General features: G+C 37.3%; 1 protein-coding gene across 1 annotated transcript in view; it reads left to right on the forward strand.

Annotated features, from left to right (window-relative positions):
• LOC140140999 (cartilage intermediate layer protein 1-like) overlaps positions 1 to 22,226 on the forward strand; it is a 32,182-nt gene extending 9,956 nt beyond the window's left edge. The window contains exons 4-18 of the mRNA XM_072162774.1: positions 1,194 to 1,244; positions 2,074 to 2,328; positions 2,792 to 2,914; positions 3,545 to 3,790; positions 5,460 to 5,585; positions 6,172 to 6,282; positions 6,786 to 6,899; positions 7,603 to 7,776; positions 8,443 to 8,556; positions 9,084 to 9,257; positions 9,513 to 9,692; positions 11,064 to 11,378; positions 15,621 to 15,729; positions 16,646 to 16,791; positions 18,207 to 22,226. Of these exons, the coding sequence (XP_072018875.1) occupies positions 1,194 to 1,244; positions 2,074 to 2,328; positions 2,792 to 2,914; positions 3,545 to 3,790; positions 5,460 to 5,585; positions 6,172 to 6,282; positions 6,786 to 6,899; positions 7,603 to 7,776; positions 8,443 to 8,556; positions 9,084 to 9,257; positions 9,513 to 9,692; positions 11,064 to 11,378; positions 15,621 to 15,729; positions 16,646 to 16,791; positions 18,207 to 20,443 (4,475 nt within the window). The 3' untranslated portion in view covers positions 20,444 to 22,226. The remainder of the gene's footprint in view (positions 1 to 1,193; positions 1,245 to 2,073; positions 2,329 to 2,791; positions 2,915 to 3,544; positions 3,791 to 5,459; positions 5,586 to 6,171; positions 6,283 to 6,785; positions 6,900 to 7,602; positions 7,777 to 8,442; positions 8,557 to 9,083; positions 9,258 to 9,512; positions 9,693 to 11,063; positions 11,379 to 15,620; positions 15,730 to 16,645; positions 16,792 to 18,206) is intronic.
• Positions 22,227 to 22,880: the final 654 nt, after the last annotated feature.

The following is a 22,880-nucleotide window of genomic DNA, read 5'->3' on the forward strand; positions in this document are numbered from 1 at the left end:
TCAATCATACTGCAGTTACTGTCCGTTTTCCTACACACAATACACAGTGCTCTCACCATTGACGCGTGACCTCTACAAATGATGTACGTTGGAAGAATGGGCACTTGCCTAGTTAACATCACTGTGTGAAAAATAACCAGCCAATATTTTAGCTATTCTGCCAACTTCTAGCAAATATATTTCTCTAACATGACCTAAAATTACAGCTAGGTTAGATGTTCAGAAATGGTCGCACTTTTGTAAAATATGAGTGAGGGCAAAGCATAGCTAGCTCATAGCTAGCCAACTCCCCGTGTTAATTGAATGGAGATTTGACCGAAAATATTGAGCTATATTGGTAACGGACCGCTCCGTTCTGAAGGATGCCACAAAAAAAACGGTACAAGCTACATTTAAACTATTCTAAATAGGTTCTAGAAAATATAGTTTTGTAACATTTCCTAAATTTTTAGCTAATTTAGATGTTTGGAGAGGGTCGCACTTTTGTGTTTTAGGAAGGATATGTAAACGACAGATAACACCAAAAATATGAAGAAATTATTTCCAAACCGTGTTAAGTCAACAATCATTATGTTGCTCATTTTGAAGAATGCTGGTTAACAAAAAGCAGGTCTTTGTCTCATTTCGTGAACAAAGGTACACATACCATTGTTTCCTTTCGTTTCCTTTATAATCGGTTACCCAACTGAAGCTATAATACCAGCTTTATTGCGATGTCGCACATTGAAAACAGACACTTGTGCACAACCAGAGAAGATCTGATTTAATCAGTTGAGCTGCTTCAATGAGTGTTATCTTGGTTTAATAGCTTTTAATGGGGTTTAAGTCCTGCAAAGGTCGAGATGAATTCTACTGTAGACATGACTGCATCATGTCAGGCAATCATTTGTATTTTAAATTCGCAATTTGCAGTTAATTTGGAGGATTTTTTTAGCTGAATGAAATTAAAAACAGCCGTTTTTATTCTTTTGCCGAAGTGGACTGAATGTATGAAAAAAATTCAGAAAGTTGTCAAAATATGTTTTTTACGGAAACAGCGCGTGAAATGGAACAATCCATTACCAAAAAGGGTGGCGGGTTTAATAGCTATTGATTCGCCTGTATGCGTTGTAAATACCCACTTTCATAAACTGGTTTTCAGTTTTATAATATCTAATCATTAAAACAAATATTTAAATATATATTACTTACAGATGAATCGTCTTTAGGAAGTATGACAACAAGTCCCGGATACATTAGCCAAGGTAATAGTTCTTATTTTAGCGCAAATAACAATATGAACATTTATTACACATGACATAATTATTGTTTTATAATTATTGTCATCGTCACTGGGTAGGATAAACTTCATGTAAATTCTCACTGTGACATAAGAAACTGGTACTTTTTATGGGACACATTGCACACTTGTCCAGTTCAGTGGTTTAGATAAAGTATTCAAATGGTACACTCATCGCAGTGTTGCATGAGCTGCTTTATTTAAAGAGGATGGTCTTACGCCCAACCCTGTCTTAGATGCAATGGCAATGGGTTGAAATCAATCTAAGGGCGAGCTTTGCTGTTCATATTCATAAGTATTTCAAATATTCTTAGGTAGCTGACACGACAAACTTACTACTAAATGCATTTGTTTTTCTTAAATCGCACCAAAAATCTTTGTGGCTTTATCTTAAAGCGGAAACCAATTTTTAAAGTATACTGTAGAAATGAAGCATAGCAACACAGTATATATTTTCATTGAAAGACGACGGTTTAGAATAACTGTCAAAATATTTGCTTCTTACATAATTAGACAGAGTGGGCATCACTAAAGTACCAGAAACGCCAAATGTAGATGAGAAGAAATATTTATGAGTGTCAAGTTAAATTCGCCATAGTTAAACTGCAGTTCACTCAAACAGTATGCATGTAGAAATGCAATGAATACATTTGAAATGACTTTAATTTGGCTAAAAAGAGAACGGTACAAATTGTCAGGTTTGGAGGTATTGTCATTTTGCAGGGGACACAGAACTGTCAAATGTGTAGTGTAAATAAATTAACACTGTAATTTTTTTTCATTATGTGCACAAGCATCAACGACAGTAACCACAGCAACCATTATGAATTGTGAAAATATCATCGTCAAAACCAGCTCAGAATTTGGCGCTGTAGTCACTTGGATCGAGCCTGTAATCTCTGACGCAGACGGTACAACATTTGATCTAACGGATCGTACATATACACCGGGTACATTTTTCCCGATCGGTGCAACACCTGTTGCATACCACTTCAGAGATGTCTTAGGGAATACAGAGACATGCGAGTTTGAGGTGATCGTCACATTTGGTAAATAAGATCATTATTTGTTCTATTACTAAGGCCCTCTTTTCGGGTCCGTGAACAACCACTAGTAATGTGTACTTAAGTTATGGAGTTCCCTTTCGTCCAACTAATTAATATAAATCACCACGAAAACAAAATAAATCAAAAATATCCAAAATCTAAATGTATATTTATTTTAGAAGCAACACCCGCACCTATAATTGGCGAGTCGAGGTGGAAAACTCTCGCTATACGCTCGCACGTCTGTCAGCGTTGCTATGGTAGCTCCGCGTCAGTGCAATGGAAAAATGACTATTGCACGGGCGCGGAGTGCAAAATTCCTTTTGCAGCTGGCCGCTAAAAATAGCAGAAATAATCAATAGTAATTGGCCAATCAAATTTGTATGAGTTATATAAACTTATACATTTACTTGTTAGTTCTTAGCTGATTTATTTATATGTATTGTCATTCCACTCTCTTACACAGACGACACAAATCCTTGCACAGCAAATCCATGTGGACTCGGAACTTGTGTTCCATCAAACAGCCAAGACATGTATGTGTGTCAATGCCCTCGTCTGTACTACTATGCTCACAGGACCTGTCAATGTAAGTTGCATCTACAAAACCTATGTAGGCAATTTGACAATGATATACGTATAACCCATAAAATGTAAAACATTCCTCATTGTATTTTTTGATGAGAGATATTTTTCTTTTACCAAAGACTCTCGTTTGGGAAAGTACAAGAATTTCAAACTACCGCCAATTAATTATACTGTTCTTCATAAACAAGTTGAACTAGACATAGCTGTGGTCTAAGACCACGAACACAGCCGTGTTGTGTCCCCTTAATGTCCTTTAAACCAAAAATATATGAAAACTCCATAGCCATTGGCTAATGTCAATGCATGTGCGCACGTGATATCACTTTAGTTTTCTGCAAAATGCAGCTTTGTAAATGCTTTTTACTATCCTATAAGAAACTGAAAATCTAATATTTCCGAGTTCCGGCTGATTTTGCTTGATCGCATCACATATAACTAACAGGACCAAAACAATTACACTTGATAAATCTGACGAGATGAGTGTGAACTCGATATCCTACGAGAAGCTATAAGAGAGTTCCGGTCTAGTACAAAAAGCCACGATGGGTATCGGAACGAACATAATCCAAGACTCCCTCAACTCTTTTATGTTTAATATTTATTCATCTTACTTGTTTTTTTATTTAAACAGATGACGCCACACCTCCGCAGATAACCTGTCCAGCCGACGTAGAAACCAGTACATCAGGATCAGCTGCAATAGTTGACTGGGTAGAACCGATAGCTGCTGACAACTCTGGAATCCCACCAATGCAAACCTACCAATCCCACCAGCCAGGGGGTTTCTTTACTATTGGCAGGACCGGTGTGCAATACACGTTCCAAGATAGAGCTGGTAACACGGCCATATGTTCCTTCACAGTAACAGTAAGCGCCGGTAAGCATTGAATGAAATAATCTCGGCGAAATTGAGTTCTAATAGTGTACATCATTGGAGAATCAAAAGTATAAGATGAACGTATGTATAATTTCTGCAGCTTTTCTTGCCCTGCTTCTCCTCATCTTCTTTTCAGGGGTTTTTACTCAAGTGTTTTACTCGTAGTTGCTTTTGTTCTTTCTATTCTTCCGTTTCTCTTTTATTTTCTTCTTATTCTGCTGGAAGGAACGAGTTACGGAGATGATGGTACTTATCCATGTTAATAGATGTGATATGGATAGTGTTGGGGTTTTGCAACAATGTATTGATTAAAAGAAACCAAACTTGACCAGTGGTCTATTCGCAACATAGTACCAATTCCTAAGTCAGGAGATCTTAGTCAAGCAGGGAACTACGAGGGTTAAGCTAAGCTCAGTTGTAGCCAAGAAATTCAACAAAATAATTTTCAACAGGATCATGCCTAAAGTTGACAAAGTTTTTGAGTACAACCAGAACGGTTTCAGGGTTGGTCGAACAACAGTAAGTCACAAACTGGCCATAAGGAGGATCATGGCATGAAGGCCAAAAAATCAGCCTTGAATGATAACTTTCATCGATTTCAGGAAAGCCTTTGATTCCATCCATAGAGGAAAGATGTTGCAAATTCTCAAAGCCGGTGGAATTCCGAATCAACTTATGGAAGCTATAGCAAGAATGTAATGAAGAAACTGAGCTGATATTTGCTGGAGTTCAGCAAGAATGCACTCTAACCCTAAACCTCTTTGTGGGAATATTGAATTACGCTTTGAGAAAGGCAATCGAAGGCAGAGAAGGGCACAGCTTGGATTCCAACAGGAGAAGAAGCGAATCGAACCTGAAGTAAACAGATTTGGATTGTGCAGATAACATGGCCCTATATATTGTCAGAGGAAATCCAGCAAGCACAAGAGCTACTGCAAAGGGTTGATTCATCTCTTTAAAAAATTGGCTTCCAAAAGAATGCTTCAAAAATAAGTTCGTGTCTTTCAACCATAGTCAAAAGATACATATGCAAGCAAACAATGATACCAAATTATAGAAGAGGTGCGCGACTTCACGTATCTGTACAGAAAACTCGTAAAGCAGCTGCATGGAGGGATGTTATGGATTTAAGAACGGCCATACAGTACAGAAAGATATGGCGTGCTAATAGTTCGAGGACACCACTCATCATAAGCAAGCTCCTCCTCCACTTCCTCTCCCTCCTTTTGCTTCTGTCGTAAAGAGTTTTGTTTTGCAAGATTTTTAAAGATGTTTACATAACATTTCCCAAAGGGCGTTTAAAACTTTGCTTTGCTGAACATTTGAACTTGCCTTACCATGTAAATTTTCGAGTTTAGTGGTTTCCAAAATGATATCATTAGAAAAGATTAGAAAAGTAAGTAAGTAAGTAAGTAAGTAAGTAAGTAAGTAAGTAAGTAAGTAAGTAAGTAAGTAAGTAAGTAAGTAAGTAAGTAAGTAAGATAGGCTGGACTTCGAGGTCCAGCAAAAATATTGGGCGAAAACAAGCACAATATTTTGTTACCCGAGGTTGGTAAAATTCAAACGAGGGAAGTGCAAAAACTTAATCCCATGATTTTCATGATTTATTATCTTATTCTAATTTCAAATCTATAATTATTAGTTCATTGTTTATTCTAATTAATGGCAGTTATTACTACACCCACGGATCCATGTCAGCCGAACCAATGCCAGAATGGTGCTTTCTGCTATAGCAGTAATGGCGAAGACTTCCTGTGCATTTGCTTTAATGGATATTCGGGCACACTTTGCGAAGGTATGTGAAAATGCTCTTTATAGAGGTTGAATCCAGGGGTTGAGAGTTACCACGGGAGGGGGGGGGGTCACAGATATCACAGGTAGTTGACATCATGGACTACACAAAACTGTGTAATAGCAATTGATACGGAGTAGCTTTGGCGGGAAAAGATAATCAACTTTACACAGGGTCAAATTTCTAACTTGCGTTAAAACCACACTGATGTATTTCTTTAATCATAAGGATTGAGAAAATGTATGGTATTTTCTATTTAGGATGTACCATTCTTGAGAGTCAAATTTTGGCTCTATGGGGTGAATAATACAGACTAATAGACTAATACAGACCTTTGATTTTGATTGACCCTCATTACTGGGTGATCAGTGAATCAGTGAGTAACACAGACTTATAGATTAATACAGACTATTTAAGAGCAGTCAGAAGTCACGTGCTTTGTATGGTGTGAATTCTCGTATATTCATGAGGGCTGATCGTTCGATCAGACTATAGGATATATCGTTACGTATAAAGTTACGTATGAACATTATTGCAATTATTCCTCATTTATGTATTTTTCGCTTTTCAATCGTTATTTCTTTGTCAGTGTGGAGTCCTTGTCAACCCAATCCCTGCCATAACTCGGGTACCTGCTATCCGTCTTCTGATGGGTTTACATGTACTTGTACAAGTAGCTGGTCCGGGAATATCTGTAATAGTAAGTATGTTGGATTGACTGGAATACTATAGGAGCCTACCTGCATGCAATCCTTTTAGAAACGGGCCGTTTTTAAGGTCCTATGCGCATTCATTACTTACATTCAAAGTGATAAATAGTGGTCTACTCGGGGTGGGGGATTTAACACAAATGAACCTACGGGCATGTTCCCCCGGAAAATCACCCTTTAGGATTTTGCAGCTCCGAAAGACCCCCTAAATTTGACCAAAATCATGAAAATAGAACTCCGAAAGACCAAAAGGCACCCTTTTACCGGTACGCCTTCAACTCCCAAAGACTCACACCACCAAAATGTATGATGTACCACCCGGGATCTACTGTTTTCATAGTTGTGTGTGCGTTCACCTCCTCCCCTCCAAACAATGTTGCGTATATAACACAATCATTGCTACACTCCATTCAAACCACAACAGTCATAAACATGATAAAAAGTTATTAATGCTTTTGTTTGTTTGTATGTTTGTTTGTATGTTTGTTTACAGTTCCAATGCCTTGCCAACCAAACCCATGTCAGAATGGCGGCACATGCACGCAGATAGACGCTCTTACATACGCATGTTTCTGCGTAACAGGGTGGATCGGAGGCCACTGCGAAGGTAATTTGTGAAAAATTCCTTAAAAAGGGATGCACAGCGCACGAGATGAACTTTTATCAATGCCTAGGCCATTTTGTTCATCAAAAGACTCCACCTTTTCACGTAACTTGACAGGAGACACCAAATCCCAAGGGTCTTTTTTATAATGATTATTGTGGTTTTGGAAGTATTTTGCATAGGGTTTGAAATAGACTAAAACACTGAGACGAACCTTTACATGATAACGTGAGCAACGTGAGCTTTAATAATAAGAGGAGTATGGGAGAAAACACTAACAATTCTAAAATAACAGAACCGATCTTAACGCGGGTGTCGACTGCAGACGACAAGTTTCAAATTACAAAAAAAAAAATCAAAAATTTCAGAAATGTAAATTTTCATGACCATATTTGGAATCAGCATGAAAAATGCATTAAAATGAGTACAAACAAGCCTAGTATTGGTTCAGTAGTTCTTAAGATAGCTCTTGATATTTTGAGAAAATATTTCAACACTTGAACTTTTTCCGTTGAAGTGCATGGCTAGCACGCAGAGCATTAACATATCATTTGATTTCGAACATAAGTTGCTTTTACTTTAGGAAATTTTAGTCCTTCTTTTTACCTTTTCATGTTTCACATAAAGAAGTGAGCGTTTGTCTTTACAGCACTTCACATTTTCCCAGAAGAAGTTTTAAAGAAGATTTTATTATTGAATCAAACAGCAAAGATCATACCTGTGTGGGAACCATGGACAAGTTGGACTGCCTGTAGTGTTTCGTGTGGTAGTGGATGGCAACAACGAACCCGGACCTGTTTGGACCTTGATCCCGTTGACACTGCAACTTGCATTGGCTCGTCATTGGAAAATACTCCGTGTACATTACCTGTATGTGAAGGTAAGATCTAGCTATTGTAGTCTGTGTAGTCTGTATAACGAGAGAGGAAACCGAAATCACTGCTATTTTTTCTAGCAAGTTGTAGTATTTCTACGAGTACGCAGTCTGTGATCACAGTACAGTTCCAGCCGGTCCCTGTTTGAGTGGTTGAGCTGCTGGTCCCTGTGTGAGTGGTCGAGCTTTCGTCAGATGTGTCTCTGACTTCATCAAGGTCTGAATACTCAACCACTCGCACCGGGACCGACAGCTCGACCACTTACACACAGAGACTGGCTGGAACGGTACTGTGATCACAGACGGCGTACTCATAGATTTTTTAAAACTTATCATGAATTCCAAGAAAGCCGAATTACTTATATTTTTCATCCCTCAGACACTGTATTTGTCTCATCCACCAGCAGTGACCAAGTTGAGACTTTTATTATTCATTTTATAAAAAAATGGGTGGGCAACTGCTTCATATGGGGGCAGCTGCTTCCCATTGCCCCCCTGGCTACGCCACTTTGTGCGTGGTGTTCTCAACCTCTAGGCTCTGTACGGAAGAATATAACTAGACCCCTAGTGCTGGAAATTATTTGAGGAACTCCGCAATCAGTGTGACCGCTGGCGGTCATTGGCAGATCCTGCAAGAAGGCCGTAATTATTACTATTTTATTTTATTTTCAGAACCATCCCCTTGTCAATCTAGTCCGTGTCGAAATGGCGGGACATGTATCCTAATAGGTTATGCGGCCTACACTTGCTATTGTGCCACTGGATATATCGGATCACAATGTGAGAGTAAGTTTACTGAATATGTCTTTATTTCCCTGCGTATAGGCCTACAACTTACTTAACTAACATACAAAATGGAAGGTCCCGTGCCTGAGCCTTCTAGCTTTCTTTAATTCAGCTGACGCCGGTGCAGTATTCGAAACTGGCGACCTCACTCATCTGAGGGTTCTCGGAGTGTTGAATTTGTCAATTTGTACGCGCTAGCTAGCTTCTTTATGGATAAGATTTCGAAAACGATCAAAATAAACTAATCGCAAGGGGATGGGATGGAATTAAGGAGGTACGAAGACGACAAGAATCAGTAATGCTTGATCAATTAGTCAAGATACATGTTATAATATTATTGAATTTGTGTGTCTGGCCCCGATAAAATCGTAATCTGTCGTAGTATCAAATCAATCGCCATAGACTGTATGTCACCTGTTAAGTGATTCTACCCGTGTTAGTGATCGCTCCCTTCCGCGCGGGCAACCACTATTAGGTGTATTATACAGAAAATAGGTTGATTCTAAACATATTTACCTTATTTACAGGTATAATTTACCCCGAATGGTCACCCTGGAATCCTTGGACAACGTGCAGTGTGTCATGCGATATTGGGATTCAATACCGATTTCGGACATGTAGTGATTTAATCACAACTGACAGCATTACCTGTCTCGGACCGGCTACAGCATCACAACAATGCACGGAAACACCATGTCCAAGTAAGGGGTTAAGAATGCCATGACTATATTTCTTCCCAGCATATAGATTCCCTAGCGATTCCTTATTTAGGATAACAAATGTGCCTTCTGCTAGATTCTAGAAATGCTGATTTTCTGATCTACAGCGAATTTACTTGTAGCATACGTATGAATTTATATCATAATAATGCAAGTGACAAGTAATTATTAAGAAACAATCTGAATTTAATCTTATATAACTGTTATCTAACATGTATGTGTACCTCGTGATTTTAGCTGCCGATCCAGTCAAACCTGATTGGTCAACATGGACCAGTTGGAGCCAGTGTAGCGTAACTTGCAATACCGGTACACGACAAAGATCACGTACGTGTCAGGATGACTTCCCTTCTGATGGCTTGATATGTGCAGGACAAGGCATAGAAACACAACCATGTGCTACATGGGATTGCCCAGGTGATTGTAATAAAGACTTCACAAAAAGTAACACAGTCGTTATATACTGCGCCAATAAAGTATCCTTACACTTGGAAAAATAAACTGAATAATATTGGGGTAAATTTGTTTTTTTATTAGATGCACTATTTAATCCTGCAGATTATTACACCACATTGAATCCAATGTGACTTCAAGAAGCAAAGTTACAAGCATTTGATTAGACGAAGGTCCAGTTTTAAAAGTGACAAACTGGCCTATTCAAAAATCCACAGACTAGACATCTGGTTTGAGAAAGGTGAATGGCTAATTTATGCGTTTGGGTTACATTTAAAACAAAAGGAACAAAAGAAACCTGAAACAAAAGAACTGACAAAAGGTATTATAAAAAGTACAGAGATCAAAGTAAAAACTGAAATAAAAACTGCTTTAAATAACGCTTCATTGAAGAAACTGTGTTGTCTCTTTGTTTCGCTTGTTGGAATCTTTTTGCGCCGTGTGTTAGGCCAGTTTGTCACTTTTAAAACTGGACCTTCGTCTATTCAATTGCTTGTAACTTTACTTTTTCAGGTCACATTGGATTCAATGTGGTGTCATAATGTGCGGGATTAGATAGTGCATCTATTAAAAAAATAAATTTACCCCCAATATTATTCAGTTTTGAAATTGTGATTATTTTTCCAAGTGTAAGGATACTTTATTGGCGCAGTATAATATAAATACGCCTATAGCTTGACAGAACTATTACACAGTTCACAATTTGTAACATAGACAAAAGGATGGTTTATTTACGAGCATTTGATATCCCATTCGTTCAGTTTTGTACAATAATAACAACAAAGCAGCATTTTGAAAGAAAAAAATATCCGAATTTAACAGTTGCCTTTATTATATAGTATTGATTTGAATTCAGCGCGAAGTTAATGGCGAGTTTTACATGCAACAATGCTTACGTTATATACCATCATTGACAGCTGTAAACTGCAACTTTCAAATTCGGGTATTTTTCATATTAACATGATTACTGGCAATGTGATCATGGAAATCCCATATTAACATGATCACTGGCAATGTGATCATACTGGACTTGCCCGTACATGTACAAGAAAAAGAAAAGAATAACGAGATCGTGACACAGTGGCTTAGGGTACTCGTCTCTGAATGTTTTTTTGCATATTAAATTTAAGATTTCTGCTGTCCCTATCACTGCCCATGGTGCATTTAGAATTGAATAAATGAACCATGAGAGTATTCGGCCATTTGAGGTCATACTTGTACATACTCCGCTCCCAGTCATTACTGAGAAAATTTGTACCAGTATTATGAACATAATACATAATACTAACCAAAATAAACAAACAAAAACAACAGTGATTTACCTCCTACCAACAGATTGCAACAAGATGTGCCCATTTGGAACCCTTAACACCAACTCGTGCGACGTCTGTGAATGCTCAGGACACTTTCTAACTGGACGGGTACTGGATTTGAACAACAGACCTCTTAGTGACGCCTCCATAGCATACAATTATAGGCCAAACACAACATTGGCAAAAACAAACTCAGAAGGTAGATTTAGCGTGAATGGGGTGTGCGCTGTGGTTCAAACCATGGTGGTTACAAAGGAAAAATATTCAACTGCAGTGATAGAGACTCAGGTTGTTACTGTCCTATCTTCAAGTCTACAAGCTACACTTCACAGACTTGGTAAGCGTTAACATAGTTAAAGTGTAGTCGCATTTCATTATGGTTTCTTAAAGCTCAATATCCGCTCACGATCACAACTGTTCAAATTGGTACCATTGTCTACATCAAAAGATTGGAAATGACTTGGTATAATGAAGATTAGGGTTTAAATATTCGAATTATAAGCTGTGGGTTTAAATATTCGAATTATCAGCTGTGAGTTATGTAAAGAATCAAACCCGTTACTATTCGACAAACTAATTATCTTGAGTGCGTGATTTAAATCATGTTAGAATTAGATGCCCATAAGGCTAGCTTCAGACTCCGTATTGTACGTACAATATTGTATGTACAATACTTTTCGTGACGTCAAAAAGTATTACACGTGCAATAAATATACGTGCCACGACGAGTTGAATCAGATTAAATAACGCGCTATAACCCTGACGGTTCATTGTTTGCTAAATCCAAGCGAGGTCACCAGAAAATCTATGCAAGAGAAATTTCTACTGCTGCTGTTAAAAAATCCTATAGTGCGTTTGGAGGTTTTTTCTGCACTTTACCAGTAGCCCTAATAAATTCATAAAACAATAAAAATCAAATAAAGATTTAGGGCAAATGTTTTTACTCACTGCTCATCTGATCCACTTTCCCAGGAAACTAAATACCGATACTCCTTAGTTTTTCCCTGACTTTCCAGACATAATTATGAGTAAACATCAAATTTAATGTTTACAAAACAATCAAATATATATACATTCTTTTTCATTTTGTACATAAATATTGATATCAATAATGTAGGCCTACAAACATTAAAAAAGGGGGCCTAAGAGTATGTCTATTTTTAATCATATACTAATTCCACCATGCCCAAACATATCTTATTATGAAATCGTGTAATGGAACCCAAATTCCAATCAAAAATAAAAACAAATTTGTTATCAAATACACTAGGCCTATACATTGTATTATAGGAATTTAATAGATGGTTCATTTTAATAAATAAATAGATTAACACGGGTAATGGACAAGAAATATTTGGCAATACCGGATTTACCAGAGAGCCAGTGGATAAAGAAATTAATTAAAATTAAAACAAATTAAATGAGAAAATGAAAGTAAGGACATTTGGCAGCATTCAACCTGTTCAATGTGATTTATGCCTATTTTTAATAAAATTTCGAAATCTGACGTATCAACGTTGTATTGTGCACAAATTATGATTCGAGACTATTTCATTTGACACGGTTGTATGGAATTCAAAAGATCGGTCCTATGATAGATATCGATTAGAGAATTACAGCAAGAGGCTTTGAGGATGCCGTAATCCTCTTGACCATCAACCAATCAGAGAGACATATTTCAGAAATATATTCGTAGGTTTGAAATTCTTTCAGCTCTGAAATATATATTTCAAGTAATCTCGTTTCACACTTTGGCTTGCAATAAAGCCACGAAGGGGCGGTAATGTTAATATACGAGTTCAGTCAAATATTGGTGCAAATATACGATTTCGGTCAACTATTTGGCTATCCTTTGCCCAAAATTATGAAATGTTTATTAGTAACAACAACTCTTAGGAGGGTTTTCGAGTAATTTTAGCGAAATAATGAGGTTAAATAAAAGAAAACCCACTTACAATTTTGGACGCTTAACTGTGGTGTTCTAGGGGAATCAAAATATCACAATTAACATGTTTAATTCAAAATCGTTGTCCTACAAGCACATGTTCAGATTGTGTGAACATTACAAATACAAACAATAAGGTTGAAAAATAAATAGCCATTTAAAATGATTTTAAAAGATCGTCTATTTTGTAGCTTTATGACACTGAATAGGCCAAATATCTACCTCTGACGAAAAAAAAATGTTTTCCATGCTGATTTGTTTTTGTAACAAGTACCGTATGTCATTTCAAAAGGAAAAAAAAAGGCGGATATTACTTTTTAAAAACTCAACGCATTACTATTAATACGCCTATAATTAATGAATGAAAAAGTATAGAAGGCGTTGCATCCGGTTCTGATGAGGGGAGGGCACAAGCCGTTTTCGGCAGTTTTCCTATGGGATTTTCTAATATTTCAGATCAATGGGGGGGGGGGGGGCTTCCGTGCCCCTAACGCAACGGTTACTGCATTAACACATTTATGGATGTATTGTGATGATCATAAGTAGGCCTATCATAACATGCCTCAACGATATCAATATGTAAAAAGGTGTTGCAAATTCATAACACAGCGTGTTATAATGTAACAAATGCTATGCCAAAACTTTGAAAATTAACAAACATACAAGCAACCATAAAATCAGAACCAGAATAAATACAAAGGCCTACAAATAATACTTTTAAACTTTCTAAATCAATATATGACTAAATATCAGTATAAATGAATCTCTAAATCAATTAATCAATCAGTTATCAATCAATCAATCAATCAATCAATCAATCAATCAATCAATCAATAAATAAATAAATAAATAAATAAATAAATAAATAAATAAATAAATAAATAAATAAATAAATAAATAGGCCTAAATAGATAAATCTATAAATAAATAAATAAGATCTGAATGTGCCATTTATATTATTATTACAATTTTAATAGTATTAATATTAGTATTAATATGACGTATTATTAACTTTAAAAAGGTGCCCATTGATTATATAATAATTCAAGTACAGATGAATCATGGTAGGTATTATGATACCTACCATGGTTGAATACAAGAAGACATTAAAAGATGTTCATCATTCCGTGCACTCACTAAATTTAGAACTCTTAGAAATTTGGCAACTCCGTATGAATTAAGCAACCAATGATTGTAGCAAAATATATATTTTCCCGGTACATACTATTTATTGCACGTGTAATACTTTTTGACGTCACGAAAAGTATTGTACATACAATATTGTACGTACAATACGGAGTCTGAAGCGCGCTTTATAGTGATCTGCATGACACTATGATATTACCCCAAAGTAAGTCATCACCAGACTATCCGGGTCCCTAGCTATGAAACTACATCAGCAGAATTCAACCCAAATTATATACTTATGCACCATAAAATGTTGTAATGGAATGCAAATGTATATAAAACGGTGTCAGTTGCTCTGTTCATTACGTGGAAAGTGCCTTCAAAATCGAAGCAGAAAGACCTGTGATAAACCAAAATCACTGGTCATATAATATTCATCATCCTAATCTTTCACCTGTTGTAGTCATCAATAGCATAATAGCACCAAGCCCCATTGTTCTATTGACTGGTAAAATAAAACAGGTGACAGATTTGGATGATGAATATAAAAGTTTTTTCAAGCATCTATATCTCAGGTTATTTGTGACATGTTCATATCGTGTTGCATATCAATGGATAGCTACGTTTTTTCTTTATAATGGCACCACGTTTGAAACAACCACCCTTTTCACGGCTGAGTACACGTCTTGTGAATGTAGTGGGGTCTCAAACAGAATGTGCCAAATTGACCATTATTCTGTGCTCTAAACACTAGTCAGTAACCTCAATAGCAGGTGGAAAACCCATATGCAGCCACAACAGCCAGGCACCTCCTCATGCTGCTCACCAGCCTGGTCACACGTTGCTGTGAAATGGCATACATTCTTCAACTAGGATTCGTCGCAGGGAATTCAATGTGGTTGCATTGGCTACTCTGGCACGCACAACACGACCAAGCTGACCTCACAAGTGTTCAATCCGGTTGAGGTCTGGGCTGATGGAAGCCCATTCCTTACTCCCATATTCTGTATGTAGTTGTTGACTACCCTGGCTCTGTGGGGGCAAGCGTTTTCATCTTGGAGGATTACATTAGGTCCCAGATTGTGAAGATATGGGATGGCAGCCGGGATGGCAGCTTGCTACACAGAATAATGGTCAATTTGGCACAATCGGTATGAGACTCCACTACATTCACAAGACGTGTACTCAGACGTAAAAAAAGGTGATTGTTTCAAATGTGGTGTCATTGTAAAGAGGAATAAAGAAGCTTTCTATTGATATGTAACACGATATGAACATGTCACAAATAATTTGAGGTATAGAAGCTTGAAAAAACTTTCCAAACTTTTGTTGAGGAATATGACCCATGACTTTGGTTTTTTCACGGGTCTTTCTGTTTCAATTTTAAGGCACTGTCCACGTTATGTGTGGTGAAAAGATAATTTGTCAGTGCATATAAATGGTATAATAACGGTCAAACAAGGTCAATATTGTTTGACGTCTTTATTAAAATTCTTACCATTTCAGAGGTTCCAGTAATTACCGACCATCCCCGAACAAAGACACGACTGACAGGTGAAAGCGTCTCCTTCTGTTGTTCTGCACAGAGCGAACCACTTCCCACGAGATACGAGTGGTACGTTTGTACTTTATAACTTCAAAATGAAGTCGTATTTTCACTTTGATATACGAGTCATCAGTAAACGTATGGGCGATTTTAAATGTGCAGATATACCCGAGGTTAACCAAACACGTCACCAGGTATTGAGTGCCCACAAATTACGTTTGTCATATCTATGCCTGTTCCAAATATCGGGATTTGATGCATTTTAGAGTATCCTCTTATATCAAACCAATGTAGACCCTTTCTGTAATCACAAATCATGATTCGTTTCATTCTGTTTAAATGAATGAAATGTGAATTTGATTTCAGCCTCTTATTTTTACACCCTGCTTTTATTACTATGTGTATCTATTCCCTATAAAGTTTTTGGACCATTATATGATTGGAAAAAGGTTTCCGTTTCCCATTCTGTTCTGCGATATTAAGTCCTCATTAGGCAGAAGCGCTATATTTATCGTTAGCCTTTGAAATTAAGTTATTTTCTTTATTTTTCACCCGGGTATTAAAAAAAGTCGGGTGGAAAATCAAAAAAATTATTAAATGTCCAAAGCTAACGTTAAATACCGCGCCTCCGCCTAATGCTCCATTTTGATATTCAGTCAAATTCAAATGACCAGCTTATAAAGGACATACATCTTTGGTCTCGAAAACAATCACGCAAAATTTTGAAATATACTCTATTACTATCCCCCATCAGCTGATTATTTTAACTGACGTGACTATGAAGTAGCCAATAGAGCGTGCTTTGGTGTAATCCTTTGGCTAATTAGTATACTGATGTAACCTTGCTGTAAATCATTATGTATTTTGGTTCAAGTTCCTTTAATAGGGAATTAGTCAAGGTTAAAATTTATCCATGTAAATTATGTTCTGTCTGTTATCAAAGTAACAGGTGTCAGTTCTTGTAAATTATTATTTTAAAATGCAGGTACAAGGATGGCGACATACTTAGTACTACTGGCACAACTCTTACACTTCACCAACTGTCTATAGATAATTCTGGTAGCTACAAATGTCGAGTTATGGGTGACGGGGGAAATGTGTTTTCAGATCCAGCCATACTGACGGTCACAGGTAAAGGTCGGCGATAACTGATAAACAAACTAAAATGTACTACTACTGACCATATGTGAAATCAGCATGAAACATGAGTACAAACAAACCTAATAGTAGTTCAGTGGCTCTTAAGATAGCCCTTTAAATTTTGAGATCACGCAGAGTATCAATAACTGTTTATTTTATATCCACTCCATCATCCTAACGTTGAAACATTACGTTACCGATCCAGATGGGTCAATTTAATAGCATACTGCAGTTACTGTCCGTTTTCCTATACACAATACACAGTGCTCTTTCCCATTGACGCGTGACCTTTACAAATAGCCCTACGTTAACAGTATAGGGATATGACTAGTTAACGTTGCTGTGTGAAAAATAACCGGCCAATATTAAAAGTACTCTTCTAAAGTTCTAGAAAATATAGTTTTTAACATGTCCTAAATTTTTAGCTAATTTAGATGTTTGGAAATATTCGTACTTTGGTGTTTTAGTTAATGTTATAGGTAATAGTACATTGCCTAGTTAACGTCGCTGTGTGAAAAATAACCGGCCAATATTAAAAGTACTCTTCTAAAATTCTAGACAATATAGTTTTGTAACATGTCCTAAATTTTAGCAAATTTAGATGTTTGGAAATACTCGTACTTTGGTGTTTTAGGAAGGATATGTAAACGACAGATAACACCAAAATATGAAGAAATTATTTCTAAACCGTGTTAAGTCAAAAATCATTATGTTGCTCATTTTCAAGAATGCTGGTTTACAAAAAGCACGACATTGTCTGATTTCGTGAACAAAGCCACACATAACATTGTTTCCTTTCGTTTCCTTTATAATCGGTTACCCAACTGAAGCTATGAATTCTAGCTTTATTGCAATATCGCACATGAAAACAGTCACTTGTGCACAACCAGAGAAGATCCGATTTAATCAGTTGAGCTGTTTCAATGAGTGTTATCTTGGTTTAATAGCTTTTAATGGGGTTAAGGCCTGCAAAGGTCGAAATGAATTCTACTGTAGACATGACTGCATCATGGTTAGATCAGATAACCCTTTAACTGATTCGCCATTTAGTTCCTATATAGGAAATCACCTTTCACTTGAGGCATATGGTTGTCAACTGACAACAATCTCACTACAAGCGATACTGTTTGACTAAGTGCGGTATTACTATCAATTGGCTTTGAGCCGCTTGAAAACCAAATGATTTACAAAAAAATGGAAGCAGTGCATTTTCACGACAGTTCTTGTCGCAGTGACATCACTCTCATTACAAGCGATACTGTTTGACTAAGTGCGTTACTACTATCAATTGGCTTTGAGCCGCTTGAAAACCAAATGATTTCCCAACCAAATGGAAGCAGTACATTTTTACAAAGTGGCATTAAAACTCTCACTGCATTTGTGCTTTCCTTGTTCATTTTTTACAGCCTCACCGGTACAATGCAATAGCCAGCCAGCTGAACAGTTGATAGACCTACCTCCTGACTGTGTGCAAGCAGATACAGGTTTTGCTGCATACAATGTCGGGACGTGTGATAATGCTGTCTGCACTGGGACGAAGGCGCAACAGACACTCTGCAAAGATCCAGATGAAGAAACGCATTGCTGCCAAGCAATACAAACTCAAACAGTAAATGTAATATGTCAGGGTTATACACTTCCTATGTCAAAAATTCTTGCATGTGGGTGTGGGGTGTGTGTAATTAACCCAACTCAAGTAGGCGGTGTTGTTGTGTCTGCAGGCACAGGAGAACCGCTTGATTTCATTTTTGTTTATTACGATGATGAGGTAGTAGCATCAACTGATGAAAAAGGCTGGTTTTCTTTTGAAATTCCACTGCAGGTGAACAGAGTTTCGTTAAGTTTTTCAGATGAAATTAAAAATCGTGTTTCAGGTACAACAGTTATAATTGAAATCCAATCACATTCGGTTACGTATAATATAATCAAAATGAAGCCCCGTCCTCCAGAGGTAACAGTTCAACCAACCCAAGAGAATTGTCTTACAGTGTTAGGTACCGACACTGATCCACTTGCAGAAGTTGTGATACCACCCAATTCCATCTATGACGCCAATGGTCAGAGATACACTGGAAATGCAAAGGCAACGATAAGTACTATTGATATGCGCAATTCAACAGACGCTGAACTAGCACCGGGTGATTTTACGGCTGTGAATGCAAATGGGGATCGAGAGACACTAAAATCCTTTGGGATGTTCTCGATTGATATCACAGATGACTCTGGCAATCCATTGTCTGTAGGCGGCAAAGTCAACCTGATGGTTGACGTCGGTATGGTACCAGGTTGTGACAATCCAGATGGTGTTTGCTCTACCAAGATATGGGTGTTGAATAAGAAGACTGGTTCCTGGGAAGATCTAGGACCTCTCGTTGTCTCAACAGGTGGTAGAAGACGTAAACGACAAAGTGGAGAAAATATCATATTAGCAGGGAAAACGTTTGAATTCGAACCAGGACAGTATATCAACATAGATGACATAAATGTAGCTGAGCAATGTTGGGTTAAGGTGATTGGCTATGAGAATAGTGCATTGAGTCAAATATTGCCTAATTCCGTCAGCAAATTTGAAGTGACTGCTATTGTGAAAGATTCCCAGCAGAATTTTTACCAGCGCAATAATAACGCAAATTGGGCTACGACGAGATACGGAGAAGGCGTTTGTGTGCCGATACCATGCGATACAGGTACAGGTGGTATTGGCAGCCGACGATATACCGTGTACCTTTCTGCATCATCTGATGGTAAAGATATGTTGCCCGCAGATTCTACCAGTAGTGGGTTCGTTTTAACCGATGCTGATAAACTAAGTCTTGGATACCGAATAACGGAGCATTTCTATATTGAAATGCAACCTCAGATCGCTCAAAATCAAAATCAAGGTCCTATATTTACTGGCACCAACGCGGGTAAATTTAGCAATGGTGCGTGTTCAACGGCCACAAGTCTTACAAAGCATTTCCAATTCCATAGGGAGCTCCCTGATATCTTCTGCTACAACTTTTTTCAGCCTAATCAGCGATTGAACTATATTCTAAACTTCTATCCTCAAACAAATCACAAGGTTATTACAATCCAAAAACAGCAACGGTTTTGCTACATTGGCATAAACATTATAACACCGTTTGATCAGTCTGTAACAGTGGTATCAACAAGTATTGTCGGGGACGCAAAGGGATATACTATACCTGCTGGAGACCCACAATATTATGGAAGGCGACAAAAAAATGCGAAGAAAAAAAATCCTTCTGATTCCAGCATTGACACTTGTCTAGAATATAAGTGTGAAGGGGTTGTGTACAACAGTGATAAAGATCTCAATACTGATAAAACGGACAACACCAATGTAACAATACAGGTACAGGGCAGTAGCCAGCGGTGCTGTGTACGTGGACTCCCCGGATTTATGAACAACAATCTGCATAATATACAGCTAAACCAAGCCGTACCAGTTTGGTTCATTGATCAGGGGAACTATGGGCCTGATCACGGATTATTCCGTCATCCGAACCTTCAACCGTCTCCGTATTGCAAGGATGAGCAATCTCCACAAGATACAAGTATCGATCATTGTCATGATACCGATATGGTCTTTCGCCATGCCATCGAAGTTACATGTGACTCCAGATTGTGCAGGAACTAAACCGGGTGTGGACAACTGATGTGTAATCATTAAGATTCATTCCATTCCCCAAAACAGGGCTCATCATTAACATTCTTTCCTTATTTTTATAACTTGTAAATATTATCAACTGATGTGTAATCATTAAGATTCCTTCCATTCCCCAAAACAGAGCTCATCATTAACATTCTTTTTCTGATATTTAATACAAATATTATCATTCCACAGACTTTCGGAAGTGGCTTTCTGTTTCGGGTTAGTGATTCGGGGTGTGAGCTGCAAGTGTAATTAATATACCGTATAAATGGTTATACCCATAGGCGGCGGAGGGACGGGGACACACTCAGTAATGGAATGGGGGACACACCCCGTAATTTTCTTATTTAGGCGTGTGAAGGAAATTCCTCCCATCTTTGCATGAGATGATCCCATGTTATTTCATCTTTGTATACCCCATGCTTGCCTATTGGCCTGCTAGTTAAAAATATAGTAAACCAAGAGCAAGATGGGAGCTGGCTAGACAGCTTGGTATTATAACACTACGCAACAATAGGCATTAGTCCTTGCATAAACACTCATTATTTGCAATTGGTTAACTCCTTAAAGTCTTAAGATAATCCTTAATACAACTCTGGCCATTCATGGGATTTGTGAGATTTTGGCACAATAGCATAGTACAATAGAGAGTAAAACCACAACCTTAATAACCCAGCCCGATCCTTACTCCATCTTTACAGACATGGGATGCATCTATTTGTAATAGTAAAAAGATGGAGTGAAACATCGGCTACTGACACATACTCTATGGATTGGGATGGGATCATCCCATGCAAAGATGGGATGGATTTCCTTCACATGCCTTCCTCTAAAATCCTAACAGAACAATTCTGTGTATTTTCTTTTCTGGCCCCAAATCTAGGCCAAAATTGGGTGAGATATGCTCCCCTAACTTTAAATGCCTCAGCTGCCACATGGCTATATAATAGACCTGCCACTCAGTGACTTATTATTTGGGTAGGGGTGTGTGCTCCTATATACCAATACAGGCGTAACCCTCATGGCGCTCCTTTTGTAAATGGCTTTTTAGAAGGATTATTAAGGGCCGAATGTACCATTGTGGCAGATGGGCCCGGGGCCATTTCCACCACAATTTGGGGACCCAAAAATTGCCATATGCGTCTTCCTTTTATCCGAAGAAACACTATGTTTTGGGCCAAAATATGGTAAAATTGCTCAATTTTGCGCGGTTCGCTAGCATTCATCTTCATTTTGGCTTACAATAGTCTGAAATTTACATTTTCACGAGCACTTCGGGCGCAAATGTCCTATTGAAATCGGAACAAAATTATGCTCGTACCCCCTCTAAATTTTATTGCATCCGCCGCTACTGTCGATGTAAGCCAAACTTGGCTACTTGGTGAGTTTGGGCCTACAAATTTTGGCTTGGCCCATGGCCCCCAAAAGGTAAATCTATCCCTGGGGTTATCATGGTTAATTTATATTTAAGTTAACCCTATCATAATTATTGGAACTTGTCTACTCAGTGCTTGTTATATGTGGAACTTACATGATTCACACGCATAGAGAACCCAGCAAACACAAAACGTTTTCGACATCATTCGCAAAAGGTTATAAAAGGTTGTCTGAAAACGTTTAAATGTCGGGTTATATAAAGGGTATATTAAGAGTATAAAAGGTTTTCATAACTTTAAAAAACATTTTTTGATAATCTACTGCTCAGCAAACAAAAATATTTTACAGAAAACGTTTAAATGTCGGGTTATATAAAGGGTATAAAAACGTTTTAATAACATTTCAAAAACATTCTTGAAAACTTGATACAAAACATTCTAAACAGAATGTTATTTTGGGGTTGAAAAAATATTTTGCGAAAAATGTTTGCCTAAAATATTTTCAATAACGTTTTCATGACCTTTATATAACCCGACATTTAAATGTTATTAAAAGGTTTTGAAAAAAAAAAAACCATTTTAAGAACATTTCTTTGTTTGCTATGGGTTCAAATGTTTTAACATAATGTTATTTAAGTATTGACACAATATTTGGCAAAAAAGTTTAAAAATAGTTTACAATAACATTTTTTGAAAACATTTAAAAATATTGTTGTAGTGTGTTTTCATACAAAACGTATTAAAACGTTATCATAACCTTTATATAACCCGACATTTTAATGTTATTAAACCGTTTTAACCTAAACCAAAAGCCAAAATATAACTTATTTAAAACGTTTTTGTGTTTGCTGGGAACGTATTACACATAACTATATCGGTGGTTTGTTAGTTTAAATAATGTTTACGTTTGATTTATATGAACAAGTGACATATATTGGTAAGAAACATGAAATTGTGACGCAACTTCATAGTTGCGTCACATTAGATATATATTCAACTTTTCGGATGCGATGCTTTTCAAGGACATAAAAAGTAACACATTAATC

Source organism: Amphiura filiformis, chromosome 19, assembly GCF_039555335.1.
Source record: "Amphiura filiformis chromosome 19, Afil_fr2py, whole genome shotgun sequence".
NCBI classification, from domain to species: Eukaryota; Metazoa; Echinodermata; class Ophiuroidea; order Amphilepidida; family Amphiuridae; genus Amphiura; species Amphiura filiformis.